Source organism: Xenopus laevis, chromosome 7L (genome assembly GCF_017654675.1).
Source record: "Xenopus laevis strain J_2021 chromosome 7L, Xenopus_laevis_v10.1, whole genome shotgun sequence".
In the NCBI taxonomy this organism is placed as follows: Eukaryota; Metazoa; Chordata; class Amphibia; order Anura; family Pipidae; genus Xenopus; species Xenopus laevis.
The window spans coordinates 27,051,187-27,070,492 of NC_054383.1; the positions used below are offsets into that span (position 1 = coordinate 27,051,187).

General features: G+C 39.5%; 1 protein-coding gene across 2 annotated transcripts; it reads right to left on the minus strand.

The window, feature by feature from the left end:
- Positions 1–11,139: 11,139 nt before the first annotated feature.
- npm3.L (nucleophosmin/nucleoplasmin 3 L homeolog) lies at positions 11,140–18,794 on the minus strand. Of its 2 annotated transcripts, none has more exon segments than NM_001088231.1 (5): positions 11,140–12,278; positions 14,436–14,529; positions 15,493–15,612; positions 15,985–16,070; positions 18,500–18,632. In NM_001088231.1, coding segments are annotated over 5 exon segments (558 nt in total). In that variant the 5' UTR covers positions 18,570–18,632; the 3' UTR covers positions 11,140–12,090.
- Positions 18,795–19,306: the final 512 nt, after the last annotated feature.

The following is a 19,306-nucleotide window of genomic DNA, read 5'->3' on the forward strand; positions in this document are numbered from 1 at the left end:
CTTACAGTCTAGGTGCATCTAGCATAGGTTAGAAAATGTTAGAATATATCTATACCATTCTTAAAAGCTGTCAGCAAGACCTGATTTTATTAACCAACATATCACACACATTGCTGTGCAACTGCTTATAGTGGTAAAGTTACAGTACTTGGCCTATATGCCCATGTGACATGATTACCATGCTTTGGCAACAATTTCAGAAACCAAAATTTGAGAAGTAAAATTTAATGGCTATAACACAACAGCGGTAATTTTCCACCCCTGGCCACCCTAAGGAGACCTTTCCGACACCCCCTCCCCCCCTTACAGCTTTGACGTGGGTCAGAGTGTGAAGCACCAGAAGAAACAAAATTCTGATTTAAAAAACAGAACTTCAGCTCTTTGGAGCAGCTTTTTGCCTTCATCATATGGTAGCAGTGTGTCTTTTAGCTATTTAGCAAGGTTCGTCTGTAATGTTAGGGAAAAGAAGGTGCCATTTTTTGGTGCATCGTGTAGTAGATGGGAGCAGCAATATTAACTTATGAATTATTAACTATTGAACTATTAACTATGGGAGTGTTACGTTAACTATTATTATTCCATAAACTGAAAATAAAATCTCTTTTCTTCTCTAGGAGCAGCTGGACCCGTGAGCGCAGAAGCTCAACCTTCAAGGCTGAACCCACTCAGTATCTCCAGCTACAATTTCTACTCTGTGCTGGGGACAGGAGGATTCGCCAAAGTGAGTGATTGGTTCCCATTGGGCGCAACTCTTTTTTTGTACATTTTAAATCCTTAATGTGGTAGAAAGCAAAAGGAGTGTTCTGGGGACTATTCCCAATGATGTGTAAAACAAACAATATCCAAATCTACATAAAATTCCCATTTAATGCTTTAAATACAACACAATATTAACCCTTTTCTTGCCTTCCTCAGGTTATGCTGGCTTCGTTGGGAGACAGGAGGCCATATGTAGCTGTTAAATCCATCAGGAAAACAGAAAAAACCAATTACAACAACCTCCTGACAGAGTCTCAAGTGATGAACATCGCCAGAGACAGCCCTTTCCTTTGCCTAGGCTATGCCGCTTTTCAAACCCAGGTACAACATTGGCTCCATATTGTCATTTAGTTTGTATCCCCTAGATTAGGGCTGTCCAACTGACGACCCCCTTTGTGTGGCCCCCCACCTACCTGCTGTGTTTGCTTACCATGTGTAAGATTTAAATGGTATCACTACAGAGATTAACTGGCCTCTACATTGTTTAAACGTCAAATTCAGACTAATCCCTTGTATTGTTCACACCTGTGATCTCCCTGCATTGTTCACACTTGTAACACCTCTATTGTTCAAATCCTAAACCCTGTTCTGTTCACACCTGAGACCCAGACTGAAATTGCACACATTGTTCACACTTTATACAAAATGCTAATGAGGCACCAGTACTGTGTCACTGTATGTAGTACATGAGAGTGGTTCTGACCTGTCTCCTGTGCTGTTCTCAGTACAAGATTACCACGCTTGCACACCCTGGCTCTCCACGATAAGATGACCCGGTGCACTGTGATGGAGGCCTCGGCAACCTCAACAATACGAATATAGGAAGAATTCACTGGCACACAAGGGTTCTTTCAAGCAGGTACAAGCCCTTGCTTGATAAAGGGGTTTACCCCGAAACGTTGCACCTCTGCAAATAAAATATAGCAAGGGCTTGTACCTGCTTGAAAGAACCCTTGTGTGCCAGTGAATTCTTCCTATATTCCTGTGCTGTTCTGCCTGCCCTATGCTCTGCCTGTGTGTACCCTGCTCTGCCTGTGTCTGCCCTGCTCTGTCTGTGGAACAAAAGCCTGGTATTTACTCTGGGGGTTTGTTAGCATTTGAAAATAAATTATTGTTAGGGGGCCCTAAGGTGTTTAATCATGTGCTGGGGGTGCTGTGTTATCCAAGGGGAAAAGGAGGTATATGGATTTAAGGGTATGTCTTAAAATGACAGCTTTTTTCACCTGAGTGATAAGTGATATCCCTGCAGTGAGCATCCAACCATTTGGTTTTTTGGTGTGCTAGCACAATTAATGTGGACATGATCTTGTGGGGGAAATGGGTGTGGTTTAAAGTGGGTGTGGTTTAAAAACAGGGAGTGGTCAATAATGGCTTCCATTATCAGCCCTCCACTATGTAGGCCAGAAAAATTTTGGACCTCGGTACCACAGAAGTTGGACAGCACTGCCCTAGATGATAGTTTTAGCCATATATCTGACCCCCTTACAAAATGTCCCAAATACAGTATCATATACATAATAGCCATTACAAATTACATGACCCCACATAACAACCAAACTGATTTTACAGTACAGTTCCATACACATTATATACGGCCTCCTTGCCTTTTTCTCATACATGTTCATGCAGGATTTATATCTCCAGTACTGCATTCTGCCTGTAGAGATAAATAACAACATGCAGGATACCTATCAACTACCCACAATATTTATGAGCTGATGCTATATATTCATATTATATATTTTATTCATTTTGTGCAGAAAAAAAAAATATAGGATTTCTTGGCCCACCCTATTTGGCTTTACATTAATGTAGTTAATAAAATGAGTAGTACCCTATGTTGTTGTAAGTGCCATTCTTTCTCTCCTTTACTCTTTCCATTTGTCTGTATAACAGCGACATGCCTTCTATGTGATGGAGTACCTGAGTGGGGGAAGCCTTGAGTATGAGCTGAAGCGACACGGGATACTGCCCATAGAAAGAGTACGGTAAGTATTACATGGTACCAGCACAATATCACTAATACATAGATTGACATCAATTGCAACTATAAGAAGGATCAATAATACAATATGTACGTACCACAGAGCATCACAGTCAAAACTGAGTATTTTCTTAAAGAAAAACTAACATATTCTTCATGGAGTTAACTATTATTTAGAAACAAAACTTGAAATGAGAGCACTCACCCCCTTCTACTCCATGTGGCTAACAAGACTCCCTGTGCTGACTCATGATCTGGACAAACTTGTAAGACAACACTGTAGATACGGAGCACCAGGCAGCTGGTTTCATAAAATCTTCATTTTATTCGGTATAGTTAAAAGCATTAATATCACCCACAGAAGTGAAACATACCCCACGCTTGAAGTGTTTTGTGGCGTCTCTCCACTTCCACAGAAGCACAGACGAGACTTAATTGCACCTATAAGAAGGATCAATAATACAATATGTACATACTACAGAGCATCACAGTCAAAACTTAGTATTTTCTCAAAGTAAAACTAACATTCATCATGGAGTTAACCATTATTTCCCTGTTTAAAAGGTTCCATTCTGCGGAGATGATCTGTGGCCTACAATACCTGCATGAAATCGGGATTATCCATCGGTCAGTATAGATTTCTTCATTTCTGTAACATTCTACAGCAAAGGCCGCACACAGGTTGCTCTGCAAATCCGCAATGTTCATCTTTTATAACTCCTTTAATCTTTCGATCACAGAGACATCAAACCCATGAATGTTCTGTTGGACCATCAAGGACACGTTAAGATCTGTGACTTCGGCCTGTCAAAGCAGAGCATCTTCAAGGACGACCTAACAACTGGCTGGGCCGGAACCCAGGGATATATGGCCCCGGAGGTGAGATATGCAGTTACAGTTACAATAAAAGCAACAAGTATAGGAAACCAACTGGTCCCCTGCATTACTCACTGCACTCCATCCACTCAATGGGCAGCTGAATCTAAAACTCTGTTGCCAGTATTATACCAGTAGACATACATAGAAGGTGCCATTTTGCAACTTGGTAAGTGTTTTTTTTCTCCTTTGTCAGATTCTAAATAGAAAAGCATACAATGCAGCAGTAGACTGGTGGTCATTGGGCGTCACCATCTGCGAAATGGCCACTTGCATCTCACCTTTCAACGACAGTGATACTGAGGAGCTCATGAATTCTGTCAAATTCCGTGAACCTGAGATACCCGACTGGCTGGACAAAGAGCTAAAACATCTTCTGGACAAGGTGGGTACCAACAGTAAGGATAGAAGTATTGACACATTCACCAATATATGTATGTTCCATTTCTACTCAAATGCTGGGATTGAAATAATTGTCCATTGATTCTTTAGCTACTTGAAAAGGAGCCAAAACAACGCCTTGGTGTTCGAGGAAATATCAGAAGCCACCCGTTCTACAAACCCATCGATTGGGTGGTGCTGGAGGAGAAAGGAGCACAACCCCCATACCAGCCGAGAACAGTAAGTACATGGTCAGGGAATAATAATGACACATTATTATAGTCCTCTGTGAATAGCACTGACTAATGATATATGTGAATCAGAAAGCGGTGGGCCTATTCCCTTATACTCACACAACCATGAAAATCTATGGAAAACCTATACAGATAAAACAGAAGGGATGCTCAATGGGTACAGGTAACAAAATGATTAATATCACTGAACCTTCTGGTTTCCTCAGTTTAATCTGTGATAAATCAGATCTACAACACTGTCACAAAACAAGAGTGGAATTTTCCCATACAAAAGAAAAAACTCTGAATATTCATGACCACTAGGGCTGTTCTAGCATTGGTATCTATGAAAGATGTTTCTGCAACAACATAGCACTTCCATCTACAAATGTATTTCGCCATTGTAATCTTTGTTGTATAGTGATGTGAAATACATGGCAAACTGAAACACACACTGCTATTTTTACACATGGATTTCGAAAAACAATTACAATAATTATTCTCTTCTTCAGAAAATAAATTTTTCATCGTGTTGATTATAATTTTTTCCCTTTTTAATGCAGCCATCACCAGACGTATTCCAGCCTTATAAGGAGAAGCTGTCATTCCTCGGGCCCCAGGAGGATGAAGTAACATCAGGGGACAGTAACACTGTTACCGGCTTATCCTTTAAAAGTTCCACCTGGCTGACGTAAGAATGTATAGGCGTGTAATCCAGCCAATAACAGCATGCTATTCCATCAAGCACAGGTATATAACATCAAGGGACAGTGGACATAGCTATGGGCTTCCATCTGCTGCATAAAGGCCAGATCGTCTCTTGCGATTCCTGTTTAACTATCGGCTCCACCTTCACCTGGAATTCCATCTTCCTGGGTATGAGACTGCCGGGTAACATCAGGCCTACGATCGATCATGAGGGGCAGTCACTCATCTGGGTATGAGAGGTAAGTATACAGGTAGGTATCTTTATGTGATGTGATTGTGTGAGTGAATGTGAGATATGAAAGGATAAGGGTGTAACAGAAGGCAAGTAGATGATAAGATCTCAGACTGCTTTGTCTTCCTGCACATCATGTCTATAGATCCCATACCCTGTTAGTTTTGTATATAGTTCTGATAGTTCTGTAGAAATCCAGGTCAAGGGTTTTTTCCCTGTCTGAAGTAAGATGGGTTTTTTTTTACCTTGCCCTGGTTTAAGTCTAGTTTTTGTCAAACAAGCAAAGGGTGGGACGTCATAGACACGTGCAGTTTAATCCTCGTTTGTTGTCTTTGTTCGTCACGTTTGTCTTGTCTTGTGTGAGGCGTTACACCCGGCGTGCCAGTAACAGGGTTGAAGCCTTGGAGTGGCGTTACTGCTCACATGTATAAACATGTGCTAATTCAACCAATAGTGAGAGTGAAGTATTTGTGATTAAAAGTAAAGTATTCCTTTAAATGAATATTAAGGCTTTAGTTTGCGGTAGACACTGGGAGACAATCTGCGAATTTGGTCTACATTTTTTAAGAGTTGAGCCAAATAAGAGACCCTATGCTTTGGGACTCTAGGCTTCATACTGAAATATTTGTTTCATTATCAACAACTTAAGCGATGAGTACTTTGTATATGCTGGATATAGCATCCGAACTGCACCAGTACAGCTGCATATAGACATAGGGCACTCTACAGATACTGATAAAACATAAGGAAAAATACAATGTCTTGCAGTTGGGGTTCAAGACACACATTGCTTCAAAAGAATGCCCTTATTTGAGAAGCGGAATAGAGAATGCTATATCAGTCAGAAAAATTATAACGATGATAAGACATTTATCTTCACTAATATTCAAATATTGTTCTAATTATCATCAAGAGTACAGAATCAGAACATGATATACAGTCTATAAAATGTAATGTCCTTATATAAAAAAAAAAATTCACAGTCATGCCTTATATTCACTCACTGGCGGGAAACATCAGCTATAACAAAACTCATATAATCATGGTTGCAGACAAAATCAATTAAACAATTAACACATTCATTCACCATATATCGGCAAGGTATAACATATGTTCAAAAATACACAGCAAAAAAATCAAGACACAATGTAGCCTTATATTACTCAATCCATCACAATACAACAATGTGTAGCATGCTTATATGGATTGAATAATATAAGGCTACATTGTGTTTTGTTTTTAACTAGAGGTTTGGTAACTTGTTTTTAACTTGCTGTGTATTTTTGAACATATGTTATACCTTGCCGCTATATGGTGAATGAATGTGTTAATTGTTTAATTGATATTGTCTGCGACCATGATTAAATGAAAAAGGCCATGGGTAGTCCGAAACGTCAGTCCTGTGTAACTAATAAATTATTTATTAGTCTATAAGACCTCTATATATATATATATATATATATATATATATATATATATATATATATATATATATATATATATATATATATATATATATATATATATATATATATATATATATATATATATATATATATATATATATATATATATATATATATATATATTTTTTTTTTTTTTTATATATATCACGATTGGGTTGACAACCATGCGCAGGAACCCTCTATGCAGGATTCAGAAAATAGCTGAGTTTGAACTAATGTGTTTGTGCCAAATTTTGCACATGTGCAATACTCGCAAAGATGCATAGAATGACATATGTTGTTTTTGTGCATATGCATTTCAATGAGGAGGTAACATTGCTTTTTAGGTCCCTCACTTCTATAGGGTATGGGATACGCTATCCGGAAACTCATTATACAGAAAGCTCAGAATTTTGGAAAGGTTGTCTCCTACAGACTCCAATCCAATTTTAATCAAATAAGCCAAATTTTAAAAGAAAATTCCTTTTTCTCTATAATAATAAAACAGAAGCTTGTACTTGATCCCAACTAAGATTTAATTAATCCCTATAGGAAGCAAACCCAGGTTATTGGGTTTATTTAGGGTTTAAATGACTTTATAGTAGACTTAAGGTATGAAGATCCAAATTAAATAAAGATCCATTATCTGGAAAACCCCAGGTCCCAAGCATTCTGGATAACAGGTCCCACACCTATATATATTAAGGCCTTCTATATATCTGAGCAGCACTGGGAAAAAGTGTGGACATGTACTAACTCTAATGTGATTGGGATGCTCCGATTGAGGACACATCTGTATTCCAGGGACAGTTCACTGGCCCCCCACCACTACTGTATTTGTATCTCTAGGCTATGACATACGTTGTTCCTCATACATAAATACTTAGATCATCCACAGTCTGAGAAGAAAGGTCTAATCTGAAAACTGTGCTGGACCAGAGAAAGACCGTTATTAATAATGAGAAATTTGTAATAAAAGTTGTGTTGTAATCCTAAAATTTGTTGTCACCAGCTAGCATTCTTTGATGGCTACAATACATGGATAATAAGAAATAGCAAGATGTTGTTATCCTATAAGATCTTATGTCACTTATATCAGTGCTTGGTGCAAGCCATAGCAAGGATAACAAGAGACAATTTTGCATATAATGACAAAGTACATAAAAGACAATGGCACACGTGGCAATTTCTGCCACTTTGAGCAGCGTGTTTTTAAAAACATGGGTTCAAAGTGCTCAAAACGGCACCTTCGCTTGCATGAGAACCACCTGTGCCAGAGCTTGTCAGGTGATAGTTGCCTGGATAAGTGAATGGCTACCACTTCAAGCAGCTATTACAAGGGCTAGTGGTGGACAAATCTGGTGCCCTAGGAATCCAGCCGGCCATGTCGCCCCCATGCACATATTCAAGTAGTAGGAACTGAGAAAGCAATCAAACCAGAGCTTACTGCTAAGTGTTTTTATTCACACTGTGAATAAAAGAACACTTAAACAGTAAGCTTTGCTTTGATTGCTTTCTCTCAGTTCCTACAAATTGATTGGTGAAGTTTCCACACCTGGGGATGTTTTACGGAAATTGAGAGCTTAACCAGACCCTAACCCAGTCATCTCCACGTTGTTCAGAATTTGATGCCCCCATACACATACATGCATGAATGAATGAGCATGCACAAACTTGCACTGACCACTGGGACTGGAGGTAATTGAAGAGCAACAACTCTACAGATGTCTTAAGTGAGCAGGATGCGTGATTTCCATGCTTCTAGCATTTTTATTAAAGTGGACCTGTCACCCAGACACAAAAATCTGTATAATAAAAGTCCTTTTCAAATTAAACATGAAATCCAATTTCTATTTTTCATTAAAGCATTCATAGCTGTTCTAAGCTCATTTAAAAGTCTCAGCTGTCAATCAAATATTGTCTGCCCCGCCTCTATGCCATGGGCATAGAGGCGGGGCAGACAATTACTTTCACTTTCCATTCAGCACTTCCTACATGTCACTGCTCTCCCCACATTCCCCCGTTCTCTTTACCATTTAATTGTGTAACCAGGACATGGGGATGGACATCAGGTCCCCCATTCTGGTGCACAAACAAGATTCTGAGATGATACAAGGCTTGTCTTAATAACAGTGTCCACAAAATGGCTGCTGCCTGCTTGTTATAATTATGAATTCCCAGACTGAAGGAAACAAGATTCAAATAATTTATATAGTGTAATTAAAGTTCATTTTGCTTGACTGATGTGATAAAATAGGATTTTGAATAATTTTTTTTGGGTGACGGGTCCCCTTTAAAGGACAGGCAAGAACACACATTTATGTAAAGAAATACATCTTCTTTAGGGCACACGCACTTATAGTCACACATTCAAGCAAACTATTTAACACTAATAGCACTGGGATGCCAGGTTCAATTGTAGCCAGTGACGTCAACAGGAGGACAGGGAGAAGTCCTCTCAGGGACCCAATACAAAGAGGGGTCCCGGGCAGAAACAATTGGAGCTGGGATTTGTAATAAAGGGGAAGATCAGGGGCAAACCTATGGAGATGAATGACAACCCTGGCCGGATCAGTATCTGCAAGGAGTTTGTATGTTCTCTCTGTGCTTTCATCTGGTTTTCTCTGGTGTATGTATTAGGGACTGAAAATCTCCACTGTTTTTCATTCAATATTATTGATGCCACGAGGAATTATCTTCTGGTATATAAATCACAAAACAATATGCCCACTCTTTAAGGGGGTTGTTCACGTTTAAATTAACTTTTAGTATGTTTTAGATACTCAAACTAGGGATGCACCGAATCCAAAAGATTCGGGCAATACCGAACCGATCCGCGGTTGGAAGGGGAAAAATTTTTTACGTCCCTGTTTTGTGACAAAAAGTCACGGGATTTCTCTCCCGCCCCTAATTTACATATTCAAATTAGCATTCAATTTGGCTGGGCAGAAGGATTCGGGCGAATCCCGAACTTGGTGCATCCCTAACTCAAACAATTTGAAATTGGTTTTAATTTTTTTTATAATCTGAGGTTTTTGAGTCATGTAGCTTTTGATTCAGCAGGTCTCCAGTTATCTGGTTGCTAGGGTCCAAATCCCCCTAGCAACCATGCATTGATTTGAATAAGAGACTGGAATATGAATAGGAGAGGCCTGACTAGAAAGAGGAGTAATAAAAAGTAGCAACAACAATACATGTGTAGCCTAACAGAGCATTTGTTTTTAGAAGGGATCAGTGACCCTCATTTGAAAGCTGGAAAGTCAAAAAAAGAAGGGAAATAATTCAGAAACTATAAAAAAAAAAAGACCAAATTGAAAAGTTGCTTAGAATGATCTATAGAAATAAGTCAAATCAACTGGACTTGCTATGTTTTTGTTGAAGATGTTTCACCAGTGATCCAACTGGTGAAACGTCTTCAAGAAAAACACAGCAAGTTCAGTTGATTTGACTTATTTCTATAGATATACCATGACCTGGATGAATGAGAACTTTCACAAACATATTGCTTAGAATTGGCCATTCTATAGCATACTAAAAGTTAACTTAATGGTGAACCATCCCTTTAATGAAAATGTGATTAACCCGCATGCTGTGATATAAAATGGGCTACATATATAAATATGAGAGACCAATTTATGAATTTATGAAGGTAATAAAAGTGTTAAATGAGTAATAGCAGCATCACCTATTTAGGATTGTTAGGCCCCAGCAGGAAGTCATAAACTAACCATGTCTGTATATAGTTAGGAAACAAAATCAAGGACCCAGCAGCTACCCAGAATTACAAGAGACACACGTGATCCCCAGCATATCCTTTTGTATCATATAATGATACAGCAGAGGACAGCACTCAATAGATAGCAATATACTGTGGTTGTGTTTATTTAAGACTACTACAAGACATGTTTCGGGTCTTGCATACCCTTTCTCAAGTGATCCCCAGCATAGTCTTGATTTCTGTAGAGATATTTAATCACGTTTTATATTAACAACTTAGGCCACATGAGGCCTTTGTTGATGCTGGATATAGCATCCATATTTGCAGCAGCAGAGCTGCACAAAGCGTATACAGTAGGCCACTTTGCAGATGATAAAATATAAGGAACTATATTTAATTAGGGATGCACTGAATCCAGGATTCGGTTCGGATTTCGGCCTTTTACAGCAGGATTCGGCCAATTCCTTCTGCCAGGCTGAACAGAATCGGAATCCTAATTTGCATATGCAAATTATGGACGGGGAGGGAAATTGCGTCACTTTTTGTCACAAAATAAGTAAAAAAATATTTCCCCTTTCCCATCCCATATTTGAAAATGCAAATTAGGATTCGGCCAAATTCTTCGCAAAAGATTCGGGGGTTCGGCCTAATCCAAAATAGTGGATTCAGTGCATCCCTATATTTTATGGCAGTTGGGGTCTATACAGGCTTTTTAAGATGTTGCTTCAAAAGAATGCTCTCCCTTCAGAAGAGGAATAGAGAATATCATTGTCTCAGTCAGAATAATTACAACACTCACAAGGCAGTGCAAAACTTTAACTTTTAATTATTTTTCTGAAAATAAGTAGATATATTTCTATATTGTTCTTAATATCAACAAGAATACAGAAGATTTAGAACATAATACAACGTTTTTAAAACGCAACATGGCTATATGTTCATAATGGGTGCTATAGTCAAACATTGTAGGCTTTGAGGATATCATTTAAAAAAAAATATGAAATACAATACAAACCAGTATGTAGACAATTCCCTGGGCTGATTAATCCTGAGAATACATTAAAGTTAGGGCTGTCCAAACAATTTTGTTATAAATCAACAGGAAACTAATTCAGATCACAGCTGTACAAATACTACAGATAGATTTTATCCTTGAAACCTTACATCATAAAAGTTTTGTTACAGTCAGGAAAAAAAGACAGACAAAAAATATTTGCAAGGCTCAACCATTCAGGCGAGTGTTACAATCCTAACTGGAATGTTGAAAATGTTATATACATATCTGAGCAAAACCATTTTACACTATCCCAGTCAGTGTCCATGCCTATATAAAGCTTATCACCATACAAAACCACACCCACTCCATTCACAGTTTGAATAACAAGGTCTGAATATGAAAATGGTACTGGACCGGTGAGTGACATGTAATGTTAATAACGAGAACACTGTAATAAAAGCTGGTGTTGGAATCCTAAAACACATCCAGCCCACTGTACTTATTTTATCAATAAAACATTCACAATGAACAGCTAAACGACTACTATAGAGCACATGGGCCATCCTGTCAATGATTCCTGGAGTCTAACTTATATTTAGAAAAATGTCCGAAGTCCAAATTACGGAATTACAAATTAAGGTGTTAAAAAAGGCTCTTTCATTAGCCCATATCTTCTATGTAAACTTGATGTAAGAGCAGCCCTTGTTCTCATATAAAGCCTGAGTTGCTGTGTCTGGAATGCAACCGTCAGGCTAGGTTAGAAGGTACGGGATAGAGTTTTGAGGGGTTTCTTAGCTGGTTTTATTGGAGTAATTTCTTCTTCATCATCATCATCATCGTCATCATCGTCGTCATCATCATCATCATCCTCCTCCTCCTCCTCCTCCTCGCCATCATCTTCCATCTCTTCCTCTGAACCAGACAGGTCTTCATCATCACTGGCTACTGCAATGGAAGGAAACGGAGTACTCTTGCTACTGAGCACTGCTTTATCAATGCTTGCATGCAATCCATGTGGATACCAAGGTAAAGGGTTGTTGGTGGTCTGTACAGCTGAAGGGAAATTGAATGTTCTACTTCCAATTAAGTTGCTCCGTGCCAACAACTCCACTGTGCAAGTAAATCAAAATAATAAAAGAAGGAGAACTCCAGCAGAATCTCTGCAAAACTTTTATTCCAGGTTGTGGTTACACAACATATTTCAGGTTGATACCCTTTATCAAGTGGTATCAACCCTTTATAAAGGGCATCAACAGTAAACATGTAAAGACAGATTTATCAAGGGTTGAATTTCGAGGTGATGGGAGTTTTTTTATACTCCCATCAACTTGAAATTCGAATAAAAAAAGACCAACAAAAATTTATTTTAAAAAAAAATGTAATTTTTTAACTGCAAGTGAATAGATCGCTCAAAACTAATTCGGATTGTATTAGATTCGAAGTATTTAAAAAAAAAAAAAAACACTTAGATTTTTCAAAGTCCACCAAATGACTCCAAATGGGTTCTAGGAGGTTCCCCTAAAGGCTATTTGGCAGGTTTTAGATGCCGAATAGTCGAAGTCGAATTTTTAAAAAGACGGTCCATGATAAATTTCGGTATTCGAATTTTCAAATTCGAATCGTATTTGGTCTATTCCCTAGTCAAAGTACACTAAAATTGGCTTGAAATTCAAATTTAAAAATTAGATTTTTTAATTCGACCCTTGATAAATCTGCCCCATAGTGTAACCACAACCTGGAATAAAATGCTGCATGAAAATTGCTTGCAAGTATTGTTATCAGTGATTGGGGGTGATTTTAATACTTTGGTGCTGTGTTTTTAGGTTACTTAAAAATGCACAACCTGTGTGCAATTTCCCAAAGTGGTTTTATTGCCTATTGTCAAAGATAAACTACAGAATTTGTAAAAACCAAACAAGGAGTTAGCAGGACTGGATGGTCCTGAAAAGTGTTTTACAATGCTTCCGTTAAAAGAACACCTTTTTTTTTTCCCCACTGTTTTGGATTCTGCCGAACCCCGAATCCTTTGCGAAAGGTTTGACCAGACCGAATCCTAATTTGCATATGCAAATTAGGTAGGGATGCACCGAATCCACTATTTTGGATTCGGCCGAACCCCCGAATCCTTCGCGAAAGTTTCGGCCGAATACTGAACCAAATCCTAATTTGCATACGCAAATTATGGGTGGCAAGGGGAAAACATTTTTTACTTCCTTGTTTTGTGATAAAAAGTCACGAGATTTCCCTCCCCTAATTTGCATATGCAAATTAGGATTTGGTTCGAATCCTGCTGAAAAAGGCTGAATCCTGGATTCGGTGCATCCCTAAAATTAGGGGTGGAAGGGGAAAAATATTATTACTTCCTTGTTTTGTGACAAAAAGTCATGCGATCTCCCGCCCTGCCCCTAATTTACATATGCAAATTAGGATTCTGATTTGGTTCGGCCAGGCAGAAGGATTTGGTCGAATCCTGCTGAAAAAGGCAGAATCCTGGCCGAATCCCGAACCATGGATTCGGTGCATCCCTAATTTCAAGCCAGGGATGCCATTGGGAAGGCAGGCAGGAGTCCAACCCAAATGGATGTCCCGGACTTCAAAAAAGGGACCTGGTTTACTACTAAAATGGTTAGAGTACAACCTGGGTATGAACAAGCAGGCGTGTATAGGGTTTGATGGCAACCCTGGCCAGCACTGTATCCTTATGTTCTCCCTGTGTCAGTGGATTTTCTCCGTCTACTCCAAAAACATACATGTAAAATTGGCACCTAATGAAAATAACAATTGTGTGTGTGCTTGGTACTTGTTAGCTGCACTATTGTTTTCATTTATGTTATTGTTTGGAGCTCAATAAACAAAGCTACTTGCTTGTTAGTTTTTGTGGGTTACTACTAAAATTGCATTTACTATGTGCATTCCCCCCAAAGCATAGTTATGAGTTGAACAAGACTGAGCATACACGGAGTATGTCTAAAATATAACCTTTAAAATAAATCTGGCAATGCAAAATACAAAACTATACTTTACAAACTGTATGATAACAAATATTTCAATTTCTTTTGTAAACGACTTCAAAATGCTAGCATGACTTGTGTAGAATCTTACCAACGTAATGACGACCGGAGATAAAAACTGGACCAGAACCAGATGTTAAACGAAAAGTCACGGGTGCCTCAATCTCAAAATATCCCACATTTACCTGGCATTAAAAAAAAGGAGACTTCTTAAACTTCTGGGGCATTATAATTATTAATCAAGTCCAAAAATATATTCCAAAACATTCTTTCAAAGTTAAAAAGTTATTCTTTATTTAGCATAAATATTAAAAAGTAGGCACACAGACCAATTGCTGTTTCGCCTAGGCCATAGGCGAAAAACATCAATTGGTCTGTATGCCTACTTTTTAATATTTATGCTAAATAAAGAATAATTTTTAACTTTGAAAGAATGTTTTGGAATATATTTTTGGACTTGATATATGTGCCCTTTGAGCTGTGGCCTATATTCCAATGATTTTGGCCCTTTTTGACAGGCCTTTATACACCGCAGTAGTTGGTCAGAAATTTTGGCATTATAATTATTAAGCTGCCATTCACAGTAAAATCCTCTTACTTTGTTTGGCCACCAGGCTGAGCTTTCCCTGATTCCATCTCTCCCACCCAATAAATTGCATTGTCATCCCCATTCAAATTGCGAACCTGCGACCCCCCCCCCGAATGGTGCTTAGCTTCTAAGAAACAAGCAAACAAAAAAACCCACACAAAAAAAAAAACCCACACATACACACAACTACCCAGGGTATATTTTGCAAAGAACACCTCAACCATTTTAACTTCTCTTGGCGAAGAGTGGATACATAAATTAGTAAAAAAAAAACTAAATCTGTTTAGGTCTATGGCTTCAAAATAAGTGAATTTGGTACCCAAATAATTTTCAGTTTCATTTTCCATTAAATGGGTCTCCACTTTACAAACTACAAAACTCTGAAATCCCATAACATTAACATTAGCACTTTGTATCCTCCTTTTGTTTTATGCTCCTTTAAGAGAAATACCAAGAAGAGTTGTGGAGTCGTAGGAGATTGAACATTGCAACCTTTGAACATTCTTGGAAGCCTCTCCTGCCCTTATACATAAGAAGTTAAGATTTTTATTTCACTTACCATTGGCTGACATGAAAGTTTAAGGTTCGCCAAAGGAACTGTAACTTCCTTATTTTGATAATTAGGCGCAGTCACTTCCACTACATTGTGTTCATCCTTAGCTCCTGCCCCAAGACTAATCTGAAAATAAAGGAGGAGAAAAAAAAGTAGATGTTGGTATGGAAACCACGGTGGTGCTTGAAAATCATTTGTTGCATCTGTCTACTATTGTACAGTGCTTCATAAAATGTCATAAATGTATTCTTTAAGGGGACAGACTGAACATGAATTTAAAAAACATAAGTTAAAGTACAACTGTAAAATATTGGGGGGGGGGGGGTGCCAATTTGTAAGACACCATCCCCTATCACAGTTGTGAAATATATCTCCCTGGGTGGTGACAAATGGAACAGGGGGAACTGGTTTGTACTGATGCCAGCAGAGAAACACTGCATGGGCCATTGGCCTAAACTCCTCATTTCCCTGTAAAGAACAAAACAAACCCATACTTACAGTCTGTAAGCACACAAGGTGCACAGCATCATCCTCTTCATTTACCTCAAAAGTGTATTGTTTTGTTTTTGATGACAATTCACAGCCTTTCAGAAAGACAAAAATACAATCAGAACAATTAAACATGCCAAAACGATTGGTTCTTTAAAATTCAGAGCTGGGTCAAAAAGGTGTCCGATCTTTGTGCTCTTGTGGAACAAAGGTTAAGTGTTTCTGCTACAAGGAAACTGCTTGAAATATTAAGAGATCCAAATGCCCCTAAGGTTAGAAGATTTCGGTCAGCTAACAATAATATCTCTGCATGTATTGCCTGACGATATCACTGGGTTACTATCACTACAATTTGTCAGACATAACTTTCATACGATTGCTGCCTGTCAATTAATGGCCAGAACATTGTCTGATTTGTTCTTTTTACTACTTTATTGAATAGGAATGCTTAGTTGTAGGTCAGGAGATTGCAATGCACAGTCGTTTGTCGAAAATAAGAAATACTCTGCATGTCTATGGCCAGCTTAACACACCCCTGCTGTCACGGTGACTACAATAATCGACATCTTTGTGTAGCCCAATGTGGGCATCGTTGGTGTGGGTAACCCCTGCAGAGGCAGCAAAATGTCAGAGGAAAAGAGCAGTGGCCAGCAGTGATGGCTGGTGGGTGCTGGGTGGCAGAAGGGAGTCATCAAAGGAAGAGGGTTAGCACCAGGGTTGCCGGGTTTCCAGCCAAATTGGGCTACTAATTTAAAGCCCAGGTGGGTTTTGAAAGTACAAACTAGCCAAGGTACGTATTTGGGTGGATGGAGATGAAGCTATATTTTAAATTTTTCTACCAATAAATGTATCTTTTAACAGAGTTTCTTTGGTCTTGTGGATCCGTTTGAGTGCCGGTCAGCCCTGCTTCTTTATCTTCTGCTGTACCGCTCCCCGAAGCTGGGGGTCTGGGGCTGGTGCACCCGGACCACTTTCACTGTTTGGTGAGTAACCTTACAATAAATTCTGGAGCACCTTGTCGTCTTCTAACCATTTGAATTAGCACCAGGGTTGCCAGGTTGGCGGGTTTCCAGCCAAATTGGGCTACTAATTTAAAGCCCAGGTGGGTTTTGAAAGTACAAACTAGCCAAGGTACAGATTTGGGCTACTTTTTGGGCCTTTGGCTGGTTTGTGCTTTGGAAACCAGCCAAACTTTTTTGTTGCTCTAATGTGCCAAGCCTGTGTCTCCCAATGCATGTTGGGTAATGTAGTTTTTATTTAACAATTTGCCGACTGCCAAGTTTAATGTAAGTTTAATGTGAGACTACAATACCCAGCATGCAATGGGAGAGACTTGTGTAAAAGTCAGGAGTTAACAGATTTTGGGCTCTGTACCCCAGTCTCCTGTCACTCTTAAGTATTCTCTTGTTTTCTGGTGACTTTTCTCAATTTCAGACAATTTTGGGGAAAAAATGTGCCTGCCACCAAAATGTCTAGAGGTTTTACCAATATTTATTGAAATTGTATGTGTATTAGGGCCTTATGGGGCTCTTAAGGTGGCCATACACAGGCCGATAAAAGCTGCCGACAGACCGAGTTGGCAGCTTATTGGCCCGTGTATGGGGCCCCCCCCCGACAGGCTTCCCCGATCGAGATCTGGCGCCCGCATCTATTCGTTGATGCGGTCCTGCGATCTGACTTCCCGTTACCATTTGTTAGGATCCGATCGTGGACCCTAGGGCCCACGATCGGATCAGCCCGATCTCTCCGTGTATGGTTACCTTTATACCTCCTGGGCCCCCCTCTGTAGTTACGCCCCTAGTGACGGGCGAATCTGTCCCATTTTACTTCATGGAAAAATTAGCAAATTATCAGTGAAAATTTGAAAAAGGTGTAATTTTCGCATTTATATTTTTTTTTTCACTGCATATATTGTGCTGTTTTTGAGCTACTTTTGAAATGCCTCTTGGCTGGTTTTGCATCTGATTTTGGCTGGTTTTGAAAATTAGACCTGGCAACCCTGGTTACCACTGATGGTAAGTGGTCAGAAACAGACTTGTGGTTGAAGTAGGTTGCCACCTGGCCGATATTTTCTCCTGGCCTGGCCGGTAAAAACGATGGTTGATCCCAATGTTATTAATAGGGTAAAAAGTTAAATATATAGGAATACCGGTATTTTTTTCAGAAAAGGTGGCAACCCTAGAGTGAATGTGGGGTAGGTTGCAGCTGTTTCCATTGCTGGCTTCCAAAAGCTGCCTGTCTCTATCACAATATATCATTTTTTTTAATGGAAAACAGCCTGGTTGCTGCACATTCATATTTGATGAGTGAGTAGGATAAGATGATGGAAAATAAAAGTGACAGTACCTGTATAAAGCTAATAGGACACACACACACTTGTCCCATTCGGATAACAGCGTGTGACATATATGCAGGGACCCTGGCACGACAATAAAACCAGACCCCGTGCGAATAATCCCCTGACAGAAGCCTCGTGTCCCCCAAAAGCAAAAGCCCCCTTTCTTACACAACTGCCCGTACTTACCAAATAAATAGGACTCAATTGCTGGGCTCGGCGGCCCTTGTGCCGCTGTGCTTGATATAAAGCCGCTCATAGTAAAACCGATCTGCCCTGTGCTACAGTCTGCTGCACTGATACCCACGTGTCCGCGTGTTCCTCCCGGCTACCAGAACTTCGGTCTCTTCCGCCTTGGGCGGAGCTTATCGGGCGGAAAGGGAAGAGTGCTGCATTAAATGACAATGCTGGATAGAACACCGACGGTGGTCATGTTGGTGTCCAGTTGTTGCTCTGGGCTCTCAGTACCTCAGGGAAACCCCTGGGAAATGTGTAACCACATCAGGGAGATGCCTATGCTGTAGCCCTGCTCCAGACTATAACATGCAGCGACTGTGGCAGGCGGCTATAGAGACTGATGCCTGGGAGTTGTGGGCCGAAAGCAGGAGGCTCTCATTTTTCACATCACTGTTCCTTTATTCCTTTAAAGGAGAACTAAACTATAAAAATGAATATGACTAAAAATGCCGTCTTTTATATACTGAACTTATTGCACCTGCCTAAAGTTTCAGCTTGTCAATAGCAGCAATGATCCAGGACTTCAAACTTGTCACGGGGTCACCATCTTGGAAAGTGTCTGTGACACTCACATGCTCAGTGAGCTCTGAGCGGCTGTTGAGAAGCTAAGCTTAGGGGTCGTCACTAATTATCAAGCAGAAAATGAGGTTAGCCTGTAATATAAACTGATGCTACAGGGCAGATTATTCAATCCTGATGCTAATTGCACTGGTTTCTGTGCTGCCATGTAGCAATTATGTGTATTAATTACTAATCAGC

Coding starts and splice junctions, on each gene's coding strand:
- npm3.L (XM_018224351.2), bottom strand. CDS start 18,569: ATGAGCGGCTTTATATCAAGCACAGCGGCACAAGGGCCGCCGAGCCCA. Junction 15,613..15,984: donor ACCTTGTGTGCTTACAGACT/GTAAGTATGGGT, acceptor CTTTATTTTCAG/ATTAGTCTTGGGGCAGGAGC. Junction 14,530..15,492: donor AACTTTCATGTCAGCCAATG/GTAAGTGAAATA, acceptor TTTTAATGCCAG/GTAAATGTGGGATATTTTGA.